This window comes from Chinchilla lanigera, unplaced genomic scaffold (assembly GCF_000276665.1).
Source record: "Chinchilla lanigera isolate Chin_1 unplaced genomic scaffold, ChiLan1.0 scaffold00030, whole genome shotgun sequence".
NCBI classification, from domain to species: Eukaryota; Metazoa; Chordata; class Mammalia; order Rodentia; family Chinchillidae; genus Chinchilla; species Chinchilla lanigera.
Window position 1 is genome coordinate 14,662,492 of NW_004955431.1, and position 18,728 is coordinate 14,681,219.

At 44.8% G+C, this 18,728-nt stretch overlaps 1 protein-coding gene and 1 long non-coding RNA gene across 6 annotated transcripts in view; one reads left to right on the plus strand and one right to left on the minus strand.

Moving 5' to 3' along the window:
* Positions 1–7,115: 7,115 nt before the first annotated feature.
* Positions 7,116–16,354, minus strand: LOC102017904. Its single transcript, XR_261473.2, has 3 exons — positions 16,136–16,354; positions 15,261–15,323; positions 7,116–8,750 (listed from the first exon to the last, which is right to left on the minus strand). It is a non-coding gene; the product is annotated as an uncharacterized LOC102017904 (long non-coding RNA).
* A 1,518-nt stretch (positions 16,355–17,872) lies between these two features.
* Positions 17,873–18,728, plus strand: part of Hsph1 (heat shock 105kDa/110kDa protein 1) — a 25,819-nt gene continuing 24,963 nt past the window's right edge. For 3 of the 5 annotated variants that reach the window (XM_005387734.2, XM_013515821.1, XM_013515822.1), the window contains exon 1: positions 17,873–18,000. In XM_005387734.2, coding sequence (XP_005387791.1) covers positions 17,888–18,000 — 113 coding nt within the window. In that variant the 5' untranslated portion in view covers positions 17,873–17,887. The other 2 variants (XM_005387735.1, XM_013515823.1) reach the window with 1 other exon arrangement.

Genomic DNA, 18,728 nt, shown 5'->3' on the forward strand with positions numbered 1-18,728 from the left:
TCTCAGTCCCAAGAACTTTAGAAAGGTGAAATGTATAAAAGACCTGGAGCTTTAAAACAAACAAACAAACAAAAAAAAAAAACCATGGAGCTAAGCAAGGTAACACATTCCTATAATCCTACTCCCTGGGGACCTGAAACAAGAGGATCACAAATTCAAGCTCTGCCTGGGCAATTTAGCCAGACTGTGTTAAAAAGAAAAAAATTTAAAAGGCTAAAAGCCAGTGCAGAGGCCTGGGATTTGATCTTCAGCATAGCTAAAAAGAGAGAGAACACCTGGACCTAGAGAAATGCAATTATGGAAGCATTCCAGGCTAGACTGAGCTTAATCATGAAATACCCAAGGGAGGAAGGAAGGAAGGGAGCTAGGGAGGGAGGAAGGAAGGGGAGGAAGGAATGAAAGAGGGAGGGAGAGAGAAACAAAGGAAGGAAGGAAGGAAGGAAGGAAGGAAGGAAGGAAGGAAGGAAGGGAGAAAGAGAGAAGAAAGAAAGAAAGAAAGAAAGAAAGAAAGAAAGAAAGAAAGAAAGAAAGAAAAAGAAAGAAAGAGAAAGAAAAGAAAGAAAGAAAAAGAGAAAGAAGAGGGAGAGAGAAAAAAAGAAATAAAGGGGGAGGGAGCAAGAGAAAGAAAAAGAAGGAAAGAGGGAGGGAAGGAGACAGAAAAAAGGGAGAGAGAAAAAGAGAAGAAAAAAGGGAGAGGGAGGGAGAGAAAGGAAAAGAAAGAAAAGGGAGGGCAGGAGACAGACAGAAAGAAAGACAGGAAGAAAGAAAGAAAGACAAGTAGGCTTAATTTTCAGATGATGCCTGTCCATGTGAAGCCAGCAGGAGGAGGTTCTGTTCTGCTGTCCTCAGAGACACAGGCTTCTGCCTCCACTGTGTGCAACACAGAAAAGAGAACGTGGCAAACTGCGCTCTCTTGAAGACTTGCACCAAGAGGCAGCACATGACACTTCTACTTACGTTCTTCTGACCAAAGTGGGTCACATGGCCATGCCCAAGTTTAAAGGAAAGTGTGCCCCACCCTCTCCCTAGGCCTGGAAGGAGAACAAAATGGCAGGTGAAGCTCCCAATGAGCACCGAAGGTACTGAAAGACTTACATCAGTTGAAGGAAAGGTAGTTGAGGCCAGGCAATTCAATAAAGAATCTAGGGCCCACCAGACGCTTGAGACTGCTATGTCCAGATTGCACAGAATCGGGGAACATTGTTTTTTAAAAGTACATTGTCTCTGTATCTCAACTCTTCACTTCTTTATGGGAAAACACAAAAGTGTCAATATTGTTAGAATTTTAAATGCTGATGCAGAGTCGGGGCTGTCTTATATCCTAGCATTGTATTATTTGGGCTGGGTTTGCACTTAGGCAGCTGACTTAGTGGGCACTGCAATAGATTTATTGATGATCTCCCAACCTACTGTGGGGTGTAACTCTGCATAGAGCAATAAGGTTTGTCTTGTCCCAGCTTAGAGGCCTGTGCAGCCATGTCTGAGAGGCATTCATAACGGCTTTGAGGGAGGCTCAAATGCCTACCTTACTGATTACTCAGGTAGAGGGGAGGGGGAAGCACAGGAAGGATCAGGAAGGTAATTCTGTGAAGGGACCAGGACCAAATTTTCTATCAGACCCAAAAGGCATAGTACCTGGGGCTCAGAATACTTTTAGGGGCTTATGACCCTTTTATATTGTTTGAAATCACCAGTGGTTAGGGGGGATTTATATTGAGGAAAATTTTCAGATATATTAATGTTTTCACTTTCTACCAAACCATCAGAAAGGTAGATTTTTTTAATGGAGGAAAGGATAAATGAAAGCAAAGCCCGTGAGAGTCCTAATGGAGCCCTAGAGGCAGCACCCAGGATTGCCTTCTAACCCTTCCTCTGGAGAGTCACAGAAAGGTGTCGTGGAATGCACTAGGGTTAACGTCTGTCAAGCCAAGAACAGAAATGAGGAAATGCTGGCCTCCAGCGGAAGATAGGGCTCCTCCAGCTCCCCGCCCAGGGTGCACCACCAGGGTGGAAGGGTGCCGATGAGGGTCAAGTATTGCAGAATAACCTGGGGGTAAAAGGGTGGTGGAGCCGCCGTGTGGTAGGGTACGGGGAGAAGAGGATTACAGACAGAAGTCAGCCAGCAGGAGGTCCCCTTTGGATTCTTCTCTAGGGGCTGTCACATGTTGAGCCCAGAGTCATTTCCCAGAGTCCTACCATCTCGCTCCAGGAAGCAGGGGTGAGTGAGCCAGTGAGTTCTACCCTAGGCCTCCACAGCAGCTGTTGTCTCTCTGGATGGCTCATTCTTGGAGTGCTTCCGCCCTCAGCCTAGACTTTCCTCACCATTGTCTCTGATTTGGGTCATGCAGGATGCTTCCTGCAAGAATATTCTTCCTGGTGCCCTTTCCACACATGCCCCTAGAGTGTAGACCTGTGCTATAGTGTCTGGTGAGCAACGTAAGACTACTTAATGCTTAAAATGTGACTATTCTAAATTAAGATGTGCTGTAGGACTAAAATGCGTATCAGATTTCAAGCCTTCCATACGTTAAAAAGATATGTAAACTACCTCAATAACATATTGATTGTACATTGAATAATATAGACATGTTAGGTTAAATCAAATATATTAAAATTATTTGCACCTGTTTCTTTTTCCTTTTAATGTGACTGCTGGAAAGGTTTATATATATATAAACTCAGAGCTATGGTTCACATTTTATTTGTTAGACAGCACTGCTGTTAGTTTCTTTGTAGTGCGTACCACATGCATTTTGTCCCTTTTTTCATTCCTTACCCATCTCTCTTGATTAGAACATAAGCTTCCTAAGGGCAAGTAATGTGTCCAGGCAGTGCTGGACATCCAGTTCCATGCCTGGCTTTCAGTGGGTGCTCAGCAGAAACACAATGACTGGTGAATGCATAAATGATAGCGTGGTAGATGAGGGTGGATGGAAGGGCACACCCCAATTGTGGGGCGCCAGCCAAATACCAGCACCTCTGCACAGGTCACAGAGATCTTCCTTTCTTCTTCTTCTCTCTGTACTTATTTTTTTCTTTAGCACAACCAAAACAGAATATAGTCTTTGAAAACTTTTGGGCAAAATCAAAGGAAAGCTGAGGAATACAAATAGCATAAAACCAATTACTGTAGCGCTTGGGCTGTGATCCTATAGTAGCCGGAGTCAGGTCATGGACTGACTAAAATTTAAGAGTGAGGCTAGTTCTCTGGCTTTAGCTTTCATCTGTCTCCAGGTCACATAGGCTTGAAAATGTTATCTCATTTCCCACCATTAGTGGACTCTTGAACACTCATTTCAGTTCAAGGAGGAACTAACTTTTCCTATTACAAACCTTTGCTTCCCAGAGAACTCTTGTTCAAGGTTTATGATCAGATACTCCAAGGACAGTTAATCCCTTTCTTGCCCAGTCAGTCCCCTTTCTCTGTCCCAACTGGCTTCCAGATTCATCTCGGTGGGCACCACCTCACCCCATCTAACTCAGCACAGCCCCTCTGACAAGTTTGAGCAGCTTGGTCTTGGTTAACAAGGAGACTGAGTGTCCAGGCTGAAGGCCACACGGATTGAAGGACCTCGGGACTGCACTCATCTGACAGCAGCCTCCGGATTCCTCTGGGACCTTCCGGGTGGGGGGGTGGTTAGTGTCTGCTTTCTGTGAAATCAGGCCTGAGAACTGTCCCAGCCAGACTCCTGAAGCCTCACCTCATCCCATTTCCACCGAGTTCCCAGCACCAGCGTTTAATCTCTGCCTCTAATAGAACAAAAATTTTTTTTGACATTTTTTATTTTAAAGAAAAAGAAACAAAAAGCACAAAAAACACATAAACATAAGAACAAAATTCCAGAACAATAAGATAGGAGGGTAACAATGGTCAACACATTATCTCTGAATCACATGTTATCTCTGAATTAGTTACTCAGAGTACAAGATATCGGCATTTAATTGTCCAGACAATATTAGTACAAACCTGTCTTTTCAGTGGACTGACAGAAATTAGCAGCACATCTATCTTAACTATTTTTAATATATACAAATATATCTTTTTCCTTTTGCTTTTTCTTTCCTTCCCCTTTGCCATTCCCCTAAACAAGCTTCTCTTTCCTTTTGAAGTTTCTTCCCATTTCACAATATCTATTGTACATTTTAGATTACATTTACTCTTTCAGCTTCTCACACTAGGGAGATAATATTTATTTTTACACATTTGTGTCTGTTTTATTTCACTTATGAGTATGGATTTAAGTTGCATCTATTTACCTATAAAAGTCTCCAGTTTATCCTTCTTTATGGCTGAGTAGTACTCTACTATATAAAAAGACCACATCTTTTTTATCCATTCCTTGGTTGATGAGCATTTGGGTTGTTTCCAAGATCTAGCTATTACAAATTGTGCTGCTATAAACATGGGTGCACATATATCACTGTAGTACGATGTTTTTAATTCTTCTGGGAAAATACCCAGAGGGGGAATAGCTGGGTCAAATGGGACCTCCAGTGCTAGTTTTTTGAGGAGCCTCCACACTGATTTGTACTGTGGTTGTACCAGTCTACACTCCCACCAACAGTGGAAACGATAGAACAAAAATTTTGTTGCACTCTCCAGGACTTACTTTTCAGGCAGTTTGCAGTTTAAATTCTACCCGAAGAAAGAGAAGCAATTACTTCAGGGGACTTTGTCCTGTTTCCTCTCTGCCTTGTACCCACACACTGCCTGCCCCTCCCCTTCACTTTCCTTCCTCTTTAGATTGAGCAAGGGCTTCCATATTTAAACTTGCTCCACCCTCCTGGTGATCTTCAGGGAAATTACTTAATCCAGCAGGGCCTGACTCTCATGTGTAAAATGGGGACTATAATGGAAGGTACTTAGCTCAGAGGGCCCTTGGGAGGTTATGTGAGAATCACATAGGAGATCCAGCAGCGTGCCCAGGTGTTCTATAGACGGTAATCCCCTCTCCCCAGCTGCTGTAGGACTTATTCTTTGTCTGCCCAGCATGTCTCTGTGGCAGCACTCCTGCCCATTACAGCAATCCTGAGGTCCTGGAGGTTTGACACGCCTGAGCCCCACCACCAGCGTGGGCAGGCTGCCTTACCCAAGGCAATCACCGGCGGTTGCTGCGCCAGACCCTCTCACTCCTCTCTTCCAGGCTGTCACAATAGTGTCACCCTGAAGCTCCCAGTTTTCTTTGTCCCCCTGGGAAAGAGACCAACTCAGAGCGGAGCTTGATTGAGAGATGGACCAAGAAAGTCAGCAGGTCTTGCGCCCCCGGATTTGATGGAGCCAAAACCAGATACACTCTAAAATTGTCGAGTTGTGTGGATCAATAAATGCCCATTGGTTTTGCTTCATTGATTGCTTGTTTTTTTTTTGTCACCTACAACTCCAAAAGCCAGAATTAAGATGCTGCTTTTCCTCAACCTGACTTTTAACTTTGGCAGCTTTGTGTAAGATTTTTCATGAGTCTCTGGCTCCCCTAGGTGGTAGAGAATAAATTTACATCTCCAGGATTCCTTCTGTCTGCATAAGCATGCTCATTTCTACAGTCTGTTTCCTCTTTCATTTCTCTAGTCGCAAATGAAATTGGGTTTACTTAGCTCACAAAAGCTTTGACAGGGATTTCTTTTTAGATGGTCCACCTGCTTTTTCAGTTATGATAGCTCTGGGCCTGCAGCAAATCTCATCCCTGGTCCTGCTTGGAGAGGCCCCTGGGTTGGAAGCAGTAGGTCACCCTTCTCTAGAAGCAGGCAGGGCACCAGACCACCATCTCAGTATTGTTCGCAGATTGCACCGCTCATCCCTAAGAATGATCCCAGACTCCTGCATGCTTTTAATTCATCATGGGAATTGGGATCACCCAGATTACTTTGTATAAGGAAGAGTTAACTATTTTCAAAAGTTATACACTGGTGAGCATTTTCATTGCATAATTTGTAAGGACATGTTTAAAAACAGAGGTTTGTTCACATTGGTTATGTTTTATCATGATTCATTTCCTGGGGAGCCATTGCTATTGCAAAAAAAAAAAGTCCTTGGGACTCATTGATGTTTCAGTACTCAGATACAATCTGGAAACACATCTTTAGCCTGTGTCACTCTATGTTGTACTTGTTTTTACAAAATCTTGATTATTCCTTCTTGTGACACTTGCATGTCAGAAACACTTAGCTTCTTCCCCCACAGGTATCGCCCAACCCTTTGGCATGGTACTGTGGCAGAGAAAGGGACTGTCTTTCCCCCACACTACTCAGCTCAGGTCAGGTGTCACCTTCATGGGGCCAGGCTGGGTGAGATGTCCTACTTCTGTTTCTAATCATGTCCCATGCACAGAGCTGTCATTATAATGATTATGTTCATCAATCATCTGCTTGTGGGCTGTGTCCCTGCTGTGATTTGAATGTTTTGTTGAAATTTGGTCCCTCAGCGCCAGAGTGCTGGGGGTGGGGCCCAGCAGGAGGTGTTTGGATGCTGGGTGCAGAGCCTTTGTAAATAGATTAATGCCATCTCTCAGGAGCAAGTGCATTCTTACTTTCAAAGAACTGGATTAGTTCCCTTTAGAGCAGGTCATTATAAAGCAAGGTTATTCTTGGAGCTTTTCCTCTTCTGCACCTGCCTACCTACCCTTCACTTCCCATCATGAATTAAAGCAGCATGTGACCCCTCCTGGATGTCTCCAGCTCATCTTGGACTGTCCAACTATGAGTCAAAATAAACCTTTTATTTACATATTATTCAGTCTCAGGTATTCTGCTAGAGAAATAGAAACAGATTAAGACAATGCCAAGCTAGATTGAAATACATGAGGCAGTTGTTATGGTTTGGGTATAGATGTCCCCCCCAAGCCTCATGCAGTCATAGGTGGGGCTTTTTCAGAGGTGGCTGGGTCTAGAATATGTGATGCTGGGATTGAGGGTATGTGATTATGGCCCACTGATTGGTTTGGCACTGCCCTAATCCCGGCAGCCTAGATACAATATAAAAGGGCAGAAAGATGCCGTTAATGTCCCTTTTTGCTTTGCTACACTCTGCCCTCCCTGAATTGTTCTCCTCTACCATGCCACTCTGCCTTGGAAGCACCGGATTATGGACTGAAACCTCCATAAACTATGAGCTAAATAAACCTTTCCTCCCTTAACTGTGGGCATTGGGTATTATGTCTCAGCAAGGAGAAAAGGGATAGCAAGCAGTCTTTATCCTAGGTTGGAAGCCCTGGGATAGCAAGTAGTCTTTATCCTATTTTTTCTTAATGCCCAGTGCCTCCTAGCATGATTGGCCCTTATCAAACACTCGAAGTTTGCTGAATGAATATATAAATTAGAAGTGCTGGAGAACAGGAACTATAGTCCAGAAGCCTAAGAGTGTTGGGATGGAATTTTTCTTTGAGACAGTATCTCCTTATATATTTCATGCTGGTCTTGAACTCACTATGTAGCCGAGGCTGGCCTCAAATTGGTGGCAATGCTCTTGGCTCAGCCTCTAGAGTTCTAGCATTATAGGCACGAACCACCACACCTGGTAAAAATTTAATAAGAGCACCTGAGTAAATGACAGGATGACATTGCTAATACAAAGTGGATATGTTTGTTGAATAAATGAAGGAGAATCCACAGATTAAAACAAAAATGATGGAGCTCAGAGATCTGAAGTTACTTCCCAGAGTCACATAATTAAAGTGAGATAACTGAGATTTGACTGTGGCTTTCTCTAGTGCCGAAGCCTTTGGCTTCATCCACCTCCACCTTTATGTTTTCACCCCAGCAGGCAAGCAAAATAATTTTTTAATGATTTGTGAAGTTATTAGAACAATTTTACATAATGGCTTTTCATGGGAGGAATTCCACAAATATTTGTTGCATGAATGGATGAATGAACAAACCTGGGGAACTTTCAAAGCTGGATGAACAGAAGTGAGTGACTAGCCCATTTATGAGCAATACTGCAGCATTCTCTTAGGAAATGTACTAATAACATGACAGCAATCCACACAGCAGAAATATAATGTGTTATAAAATAACACTGGGGAGGGGTCATAAGAACAATGCCACAGAAGTAAAGGCAAAGAAACTAAAGTTAACCTTTTTAGGATACTGACAAATTCAGAATGTACTCAGAATATTCTTATGAGTCTTTCACAAAGGAAAGGAGGCATATTAACTTTCTAAAATCTGGTTCTCTAATTTAGAATTAGCTCCAAAGATATTAATGCAGATCTGATTTTTTGAAATGTGTGGGCTGTTGATGAGAGAAGCAGTCATACTGCATGAATAACACACTAAGAAAAACGAAGCTAAATGGTTTCATTGATTGATAATCCTCTAGTGACCAAGAGATTAGTAACCAAGACACTAACAACTATAGCTGTATTTCTTGTGTTCCCATTTCTCAGTAGGTACTTTGCTAATGTTTCACTGTGTTATCCATTGGTCCCCATAAGACCAGAGTGAGAAGGAGTTCTTAACTGCATTTGCTGGTGAGATTTCAGAGGAGTTAAGTAATCTTCCCAAGAGAAGTTACAGCTGCCAGGATTCACAGCCAGCTCTGTCCACTCCAACAGTGCAGAGTGTTTTCTGTACTCAGAATATGCTTATGAGTCTTTCACAAAGGAAAGACTAGCTGACCAGGCCCTTCACTTTGCTGTGCTTCTAAGAGCTGATAGCTCTTCTGTATCCTGAGAGCAAGGATGCAGACTATTCCTCATGGTATTCCTGGTGTGGAGTGAAGATCTTCCACATTGTAGGAGCTCATCCAGGTTACTCTGCATGAAGAAAGTACACAGTTGACTTGTGCTATGTTTGCATATGGTTGCAGTGCATATCCCAAAGGTTTATGTAGCAGAAACTGGATGCCTGGGGAGGAGGTGTTGATGTGGACATAGAGTGTAATGGCAGGTAATTAGATCATAGGGATTCCACCCACAAATGGATTAATGGTATCTTTCAAGAGTGGACTGAGTCTCAAGTGACTAGGTTAGTTTGTGATGTCACAAGGGAGCCTTATGGAAGGGCACCAGCACCATGCTCTTGGACCTCCAGAACTGTGAGCTAAATTAACCTTTTCTTTGTAAAGTACTCAGTCTTGGGTATTTTGGTATAACACAAAATAGACAAACACAACGTGTTAGGAAAAAACAATTGAAGACTAATAGGCATTCTAATTATGTAATCTGTAAAGACAAATTTAAAAGCATAAAGGTTTGGCCATATTGGTTTTAGTCATGATTAATCCTATGATCATGGCTATTGAAAAAAGCCAACAAAGTCTTTAGAAGCCTTCTTGAAACCAGCTGAAGGCTTTTCAGTATTACCATTCCCGCCCCCACTACACCTGGCAAGCTACCCGACATCTTTCCAACAACAAACACACTGTACTCTGCCCCCAGGAAGAGTTGTGAGTGTGTTCAAGAAGTGTGGTCTCACCAGTAAGAGTGGAGCTACCAGTGCTCCAGAGGAGCAGAAAAATCCTTTTCTTTCATCTCTGCCCCCCAAGTGATACAGCTAGATTGCACTTCCTCTTTCTAGAAAGCTGTGCTCCACACTGGAAATCCCAGCCAGTGTGGTGCAGAGTCCAGAGGGAAAAGAGTTTCTCATAGTTTGTTGTGGTTTCTTCTAGGAGACAAGGGAAATTTTTTTTTCACAGTCTTGCACCTAATGATGTAAGGAGGCTAGGGCTTCCCTTTGCTGGTTTGGCCTCTCAGCCCTTGGCAGGTCAAACAGAATTCAGACCAGACCAGAACATACATACATTGCTTAGGAGCCTTGGCAGAAGTAGACCAGGAAGAGTATCCTAGAACCATCAGGAGGCAAAATGAAGAGTCAGTGATTGGTAAATGATGAAAAGAATAAGAAAGGAAAGAAGGAGGGAAAAGGAAAGGGGCATTCTTTGATTCTTCTCACAAAGCTTTGTAAAATGTCTACAAAGAATGGAAGAAAGTACAGTCTTCAAGGTGTTCACAGTGTCTGTGGGAATTCCCACAGTGTCTGTGGGAATCAATAAAGAGACCTAAAAGTCTGAAGAACTCAGAAACCTGAAGCAGGTGAGCAGCACCAGGAAAGAGGAATGCTAGCAGATGGACAGTGGTCAGAAAGGGTCTTCTAGAAGAGGGTGTGGTCAGAAAGACAGAAGTCCCAAAGATTCTCCCCATGCCCAGCCAGTCTTATAGTAGTAATATGAGATAACCCCACAAAAAGCCCCAAGCCCCATAGCTATCTTCCCTATGCAGCCTCTGTCATGGTTTGGCAGATATTTTGCAAGGGAGAACAATATAATAGAGGACACATAGTTTATCAGGTTATTTATAACAGTCACCCAAAGAATTATATACAAGAGAGTGCAGGAAATATGTCCACATACTTTAGACCAAGAAATCTAGCTGAAGGCCTGGATCCCACAGAAATGTCCTGCATGAGTCCATCTGAATACTTAAGAGTTCATAACAGTGCCTCTCACAAGTCCAACAGGAGGCCCACAGCCCATAACAATATCTCATGCAGACCTGTTTCACAGATCTGAGCTGCAAAGGCCCAAAGGTCAGTGGTGGAATCTAGGAAGTCTGTGCCAGTGGGATGAAGGATCTGTCCTTGCAGGCTGAGGGATCTGCACTGGAGCCCGGAAGCGACATGTAAAGTAAGAACCACAGCTCCCCTGAAAGGTACCACAGCCACCCTCAGCAACAGTTGACGTCCCAAGCTCCTTCAATGACCAGGAAAGCTGAGTTCCCATCAGGAAAGACAACATGACAAGCTTCTCCAGGAAACTGAGCTGTGCACCTTCTTCCCCTCCAGAGCCAGGAACTGATGCTCAAAGTGAGCACCAGAGCTCCCCTAAAGTGAACCAAAGCCATTTCCAGTACCAACAAGGCCACAAGCTCCTTAGAGGATGAAAACAGCCAAGGTCATCAGGAGAGCCAGCATGACAAGCTCCTCCAACAGAACCAAGAGCTCCTTACAGCTTCTACCAGCTCCCAACAGCCTCTCTCAGTTCCCAACAGCCTCTTTTTCTTCTTCTGTAGTTCTGCCTCTTATGCTGCTGGCAACAGTCTCCAGGGGCACCTCCCACACCCAGCACCATGCTTACTCAATTCAGCTGGGGGTTATAAGTTCACCACCAGTTGTCAGTCCACTACAGCCTGTAATATGAGAGATATTTGAGTGGAATCTACTGAATTAAAATGTCTTTGTTCTAGGAGCAGTCATTTAAAATCACGTGAATTTGTTTCTTCACATGGCTGGGAAGAGTGGACAGTGTTTGTTTTATGAGAGGCTGATGCCAACTTTGGGAGAAGATGTGGCACAGTGGGGTGGAGTGAGGCACAGGCATTCGGCAGCCAACAGTATGAGGGCCCATATCCACACTGGCACAGCCATGGCAGTGGGCACCCAAAGATAAGCAATCATATCCTCTATGCTCAAGGAGGGCACAGAACAGCCCAGAGGCAGGGAGATTTGAGTAACTGGAAAGCAGCAGCCAGCTCCTGAGCCTTGGAGAGAAGGAACTGGGGAGGCTGGAGAAAGGCAGAGAAAAGCAAAGCTTAGGGAATCAAGATGCTTGCCTGACTTTTTGTATTGGGTTGGCCCTGTTTCCTCTCCTCAGAGACAAAAGGGAAAGTTTGGATTGTCCAACTGCTAAGAGAACCTTTGTGTGTTAGCTTTTCATCACTGTGACAAAATACCCGAGAATAATAATGTAAAGGAGGAAAGGTTTACTTGGCTCACAGTTGCAGAGATTTCAGTCCATGTTCAGCTGGTTCCTTTTCCATTTTATTATGCCTGTATACAACTAGACAAGTGGACTGTGATTATACCCATCCTTGCTAAGACATGACTCTGCAATCAGGTAGTCATTTCTCTTGAAATTTCTGGGAGAAGGAATTCCACTTCACTTGGTACAAATAAGATAAGAATAATTTGACTTAATAAAAACATCCCTGGATGCGAGAGTAATCTGTCTGTGACACTTGCCACCCCAATGACTGCGGGGCCAAACAGGCTGACCTGGCAGATGGCTTCCTCCTCTCTCACTACTCATGCACACCCCTCCTACATTTGTGCACGCAGTTGAAAAGGACACCCTTCCCCAACAGAGGAGGCCTGTTTTGGGGCCAAGAGTATGGAATAGCTGTGCTCCCTGGTACACCTTTCAAACAAGCTCTCAAAGTCCACTTGCAGAAGAACGTAGGGTAGCCAAGCTTCCAAGACTCCGCAAATATCCAAATGAGGTGCTGCATGTAGCAATCGGTCCTTTAAAGATCTTGAAAATATTACTTATTTTATCACTCCTAGTCTGAGTATAGCATTTGTAGTGGATTGACAACTGGTGATCAATTTATAGCCCCCACCTGAACTGACTAAGCCTGGTGCTGGGTGTGCGAGGCCCATCTGAGGACTGTTGCCAGCAGCATAAGAGGCAGAACTGGAGAAGAAGGGAGGCTTTTGGGAGCTGAGAGAGGCTATTGGGAGCTGGTAGAAGCTGTAAGGAGCTGTTGGCTCTTCTGGAGGAGCTTGTCATGCTGGCTTTCCTGATGACCTTGGCTGTTTTCATCCTCCAAGGAGCTTGTGGCCTTGTTGGCACTGAGAATGGCTTTGGTTCACTTTGTGGGAGCTCTGGTCCTCACTTTGAACATCGATTCCTGGCTCTGGAGGGGAAGATGGTGCACTGCCTGTCTCCTGGAGAAGCTTGCTGCGTTGGCTTCACTGACAGGAACTCAGCCATCTTGATCATCAGAGGAGCTCAGGACCTCACTGTTGCTGAGGATGGCTGTGGTACCTTTCAGGGGAGCTGTGGTTCTTACTTTGCATGTCGCTTCCAGGTTCCAGGGCAGATCCCTCAGCCTGCAAGCACAGATCCTTCATCCTGCTGGCACAGACTTCCTAGATTCCACCACTGCCCTCTGGGCCTTCACAGCGCAGATCTGTGAAACAGGCCTGCGTGAGATATTGTTATGGGCTGTAGGCCTCCAGCTGGACTCGTGGGAGGCATTGTTATGAGCTCTAGGTCTTCAGCTGGACTCATGCAGGACATTTTCACAGGATCCAGGCTGTCAGCTAGTTTCCTAGGTCTAAAGTGTGTGGACAGATTTCCTGTACCCTTTTGCATAGCATTCTTTGGGTGACTATTATAAATAATCTTATAAAATATGTGTCTGGTATTCTATATTATGTTCCCCTTGCAAAATATCTCCCAACACAGGATTAATTAGTCTGGAAAACTGCCACCCAACAAAGGATCTATAACATTGCAAATATCCCTAAACTCAGATATATCCTGGCTCCAGAATCTACCCAACCTGTCAAAAAATACACCAATATTTCGGGGGTTAAAATAAAAGTGCTTCCTTTTAACAGGGCAAATTCAAAGAGTCTGTACCAAAATGACTCATCTCTATGTACAAGGACTTTGAACTCACCGTTATAGTTCAGAATAAAAACGACATAGGATACTAACTCTTCTTCTTTTCCCTTTTTTCTTTCATGCATTGAAGAAACAAAGAAGAAAAGAATCTATTTCTGGAATATGAATTTAGTTCTCTGCCCAGGGCAGAAAAACTCCTTTCTTTACAATACACTGGCTAAGGTAACCTTAAAGGTATGAAATTATTAATTTTTATTAACTGTTCAGGTATTCTAGTTGTATTCTAGTTGTTACTTTGCAAGTACGGAAGCTAAGGCAAAGTACGAAGTTATAGGTACATTTCTAGAGGAATGGCCAAATGAGACACTGACCCTTCTTTCTTATGGGATCTACACAGGCTGGAGTTCCCTAATTCATTCAGAGCAGGGTTCTCTACTCATTTCTTAGCCTCTGTGCCTCAGAAAACAAACAGGTTCTAGTTTCCCTAAAAATATATCCTGAGACTGCCTTTTTTGTGCCACTTAGGCTTAAGTCAAAACTAGATTGTGAGCAGGAGCCCTCAACAAGACATAGTTTTGTCCTTGGAAACTTGGCAATGTCGTGCAACATTTCTGCTTGTTACACTAGGGTCAGAGGAAGAACAGGACACTGTGACTGGCATCTAGTGGGTAGTGCCAGGGATGAACTTAAACATCTTACAACATAGCGGACAACCCTTACGAGAATTATCCAGCCCAAGATATGACCTGTTCCAACGCTGACAAATGCCTATTAGAAGCAAGCTGGTAAATGTTTCTTTTCCTAGTCAATTCATGATTTTTGAGTTAACAAATATTGAATATCTATAGATAGCACTGTAAAAAGGAAAAACAGTCACTGCCTTCCCAAGCCCTATAATCAGAGGGCGGAAGTAAAACACATGTATCACTGAACATGGTGGTGTACATCTGTGAGGACATAAGTGGATAACAATAAACAATCATGGGGAGGTGCTTCAGATGATGCTTATGTCCAGGGCAGACTTTCCAAAGGTGGTTATTTGCTTTGGACAGTAAGTAACAGAAACCCCAATTCAAGTTAGCTTATACAGTGCGGAAATATAGTTCACATAACAAATCCACAGGTAGGGTGAGTCTCAGGACTGACTCAAACTCATATCTCTGGCTCTGATTTCCTTAGTTCTAATCACCTCCATAGGTCAGTTTCCTTTCCAGGATGGTACTAGGGTCATTGTAATGGTTCTGGGCCTTGTAACTTCATACACAGACCTGGGGAAAGGAGAAGGAGATGGATGGAAGGGAAAAGCAAGGGCAATCTTGGAGAGAGGGGGTCAGAGACAATCCGCAAGTCCCAGCACTCTAAGCCATAGTGCTAAGAGGCAGTGTGCTTGGGCTGACTAGGTCACATGCTTGCCCAGCCCTGAATTAGCCGCAAGAGGAAGGGATAGGCCCCTTGGCCTAAGCCAGACAACAAACACCTTCGGCACTAGGCTTGACTCCAACTTCTCTTTAATAATAACAAAATCTGAACTGTCCTTTGAGAAGGGTGATGTGCTTACTCCTAGGTGTGCATGCAGAAACTTCCTTCATGGGAGGCAAGACTTCAAATGAGCCTCAAAGGATGCCAAGGAGCTGGTCCACCTCAGAGCCTGAGGAAGAGCTCTGTAAGCAGGGGAGCAAATACAAATACAAATACAAACACGCTGATGTCGGAAGGAGGCCAGTGTGGCTTACTCAGCACAGTGTTCCAGGGGGTAAGTGTTTCCCAGTGGATTTGGAGGGGCCAGCTGAACAACTTCCTGTACGCTGAGTTGAGGTTTTCAGCCTCATTTGTTATAAATGTAATCCTTGGGTCCCCCACCCCCATCTTGTCCTGGCTGCTAGCAGACGGGATAAAATTCTCTTAATTTTATACCTACCTTTTAATAAGTCTCTGCTCCCAGCACAATTTCTTCATGCATTCCTATTTTTAGGTACTTGTTCTAATAAGGATAGAATAGATTTTAAACTCAATATAAGCACAAAATAGATTTTTAGCAGAACCAATTAACTTCTAAGGAACAGTTCAAATATATACAAACAAAAACTCTTTAATAAGCAAATACAGAAAGACTCAAGTGGGCAAGACTTCAGACAGCTGAGCATGCCTGATGCCCTGGCTTTGGAGAGAAGCTGTACAAAACATGTCTTTACATGGAACAAGTCTTATGCTGCTCTGTCACCTTCCAGCTTCTGCTGCTGGGCTGGAGACTGCGGCCACCAAAATACTGATTCACAGCAGAAGTTGAAGGTCATGTACACTTTCATGTTTATTTATATATCTGCTCTTTGTCCATCCCTTCCTTTCAAGGAAGCTAGCCAAAGCTTTTTATATCTATTTGAATTATTGCTTTGAATATATTTTTGTTTGGGCTTTTCGTTTCTCAATTTTGCCTTTTTGCTTTATTGTTCTTTAAGAGTTATCTGTGTTTCCAATTCTAACCATCTTCTCTTTAAAACAAATATGATATGAAACTCAGTAACTACAATGGTAGTTGGTAGCAGATAGAAAAAACTCACTTTAATTCTATGTTTACCTCTGGACCCATAATATAAAACAAGAATCTGTGGGGATGGTTTTTATCTGACTTAAGTTTCAATAAAATTTCTGGTACTGACAAAGATACTACGGGAAATTGTGTGTAATAAAAAATATAGCAACATTACAAATTGTGTGTCATAAAATATAGCAACAATAACAAAAATGGCAACCATTTTAATTAGATAGTATGGTAGTTCTTATGGCTTCACTTACCTGCCCTATGAATAAATAGCTAAGGTGAAGGGATTAAACAAAATTGTCCATGCAATTTAACATCCACGACCGTATGAGTTGAGATTGAAGTTCTGAGACTATTTTCTGGTACTATTCTTACTTCAAGTGAATGAATGCTGTTTATCATACTAGATTTTTTATTCATATTGAATCTTTCCAAAATCCGAGCAAAACCAAGAATTATTTCCATTCGACAGGCTTGCCTAGGATCACACACAGTAATATTACATAATGATATGTTTTATAGACACTTTTTTATCACTACATAAACAGTGCATGTTAGAGCACAGGAAGAATTAGTAATTATGTCAGTGTTGCACAACTCACGAATTAATGACAGCTAGGATTCAAGTCCATGAAGTTCAATTCTAGGAGGGCTAGTCCTCTTACGTGCTGTAGTTCATATAAAACATCTTAGCATCAAGTGCCAGGATTTGAACCTGACCCAAATCTGTCTGCTCCCTCTTGCCTATACAGTAGTTTCCTACATAGGAGACACATTTTAGATCTCAAATGTTCTTTCCGTTCAAAACTGCTGATTCCACAGATTTTAATGTTTTCATATGCAGTGCGGGGTGTTAAGGATGTATAAGAATCACTAGAGCCTAACATATTTTTAAATTTAAGAATACAACGACTCTCAGATAGCTACTATTATTGTCCCCTTTTCACGTTTAATTAAGTGAAGCAGGCAGCTTGTCTAAGTGACAAGCCAGTTACCAAGAGGCATACACAATTTACATGTAAAACAAATCAGGGCCTCTGACCTTGCTCCTGAGTTAAAATTGTCTTGCAGGACAAGGAGGAACTGCCATACTCTTTATGAGTCAGATGTTTCTGACTTTGGGACACGACTCTATCCTGTCACACATTTATCCAGCAACACACAGTGTGCTTATTTCTGGGGACCTAAGGCAAGTAAACAAGCCGATCTCAGGCAAACTGAAAAAGACACGAAAAGATACAAAAGATCTGATACCGGCAGCCTTGTCTCCGCTTGTTTCTTTACTAAATGTCAAGTAATGGGGGCACAGCTTTCCAGGGAAAGAAACAAAAGCTACAGAATTTCAGATCAAACGAGAAATGGAGAAAGTAGCCGGCGGACACCCTTTCAAACTGCACCCCAACCAAAACCCGCTTTCCTTGCGGGGTAAAACAAAAACAAAAACAAAAACAAAACACCCTGTGACATTTTATTCTACAAAAGAATATCCCGCTGGCTGCTGAAGGAACACACTTAAACCCTTCATCTAAGGCGGAACGCATTAGTTGTCGGGGCAATCTACACAACAAAAGAAGTGAATCCAAAACTAACACACGAAACAACGCTTCTTGCCAGAAAAGGGGCTCCGGACACGCCGGCCGCTCCCAAGACAAAGCTGAGTTCCAGCACGCACCGCGGTCAGGACTTCACATCCCGTCATGCAAGGCGCCCAGGTCCCCCGCCCCAGGACTACGCTTCCCGGCATGCTCTCCGGACGGCTTGTTCGGCCTACCCGCGTCCGCAGGCCTGGGAATCGCTGAAAAGCTGGGTCTTTGTTCCTCCGCATAGCCTCCCTTTTAGAGGCTAAGGATCGACCGCCACGACTCAGTCGCAAATTATGACTATTAGGAGTCTTTGCGTTATTCTTGATTGCCTATGTGATTAGGACATTAAAGGACGGGCGGGGGTGGAGGAGGGTCAGCCCCGCCCGCTTGAGCCAATGGCGCCCGAGCGGCGGTCCTGCCACCATGGCAACCGCCGCCTTCCCCGGGGGACCAGGCACCCATTGGGTAGAATCTTTCCAGAAGGCTCGAGAAGAAGGAAGCGGAAGTGGCACGTGGAGGGGCCGGTGGAGGCGCCGGTGAGTAAATGCCGCAGATTCTGGAAAGTTCTCATCAGTGCAATACATAAGCCTGAGGAATTGGAACCTCCCCTTTTGGGTCGGTAGCCGGGCGCCGGTGTGCGAGCGAGCGAGCGGCAGTCGGGTGAGGCGGGCAGCCGGAGCCGCGGAGCGACCCCCACAGGCCGATCGCACCCTGTTCTCGGGCGAGCCCCTCGCCAGCCGCCGCCGTCCCCGGGAAGCCGGAGCCCCCAGACCCGCCGGGGGTCCGCGCATCCTCTCGAGTGACAGAAGCGCGGTCGGTACCCTGCGGGCCCCAGCGGGAAGCCGCGGCGGCGGAGGCGCGGAGAGGCGGCCGCAGGACGCAGACCGAGATCCGAGGCAGAGGCGCGCGAGCCGGCCATGTCGGTGGTGGGGCTGGACGTGGGCTCGCAGAGCTGCTACATCGCCGTGGCGCGGGCCGGGGGCATCGAGACCATAGCCAACGAGTTCAGCGATCGGTGCACCCCGTAAGTGGAGCCGGCGGGGAGCGGGGAGGCGGCCCGGGGGCTCGGACGCCGTGGGGACTGCAGGCTCCGCGGCGATGGGAGCCGCGTGGGGAGCGGCGCCCCTCGGGGGACCGGGAAGGGGACTCCCGCGGACGGAGAGGCGGGGGCGCCCTGGGGATGCACAGGGCCCGGGGGAGTCAGGGCCTGGGTCGTCCCTTTGAGCAGGCTTCCTGCGGGAGCCGGGCTGCGGCACAGCCCGCG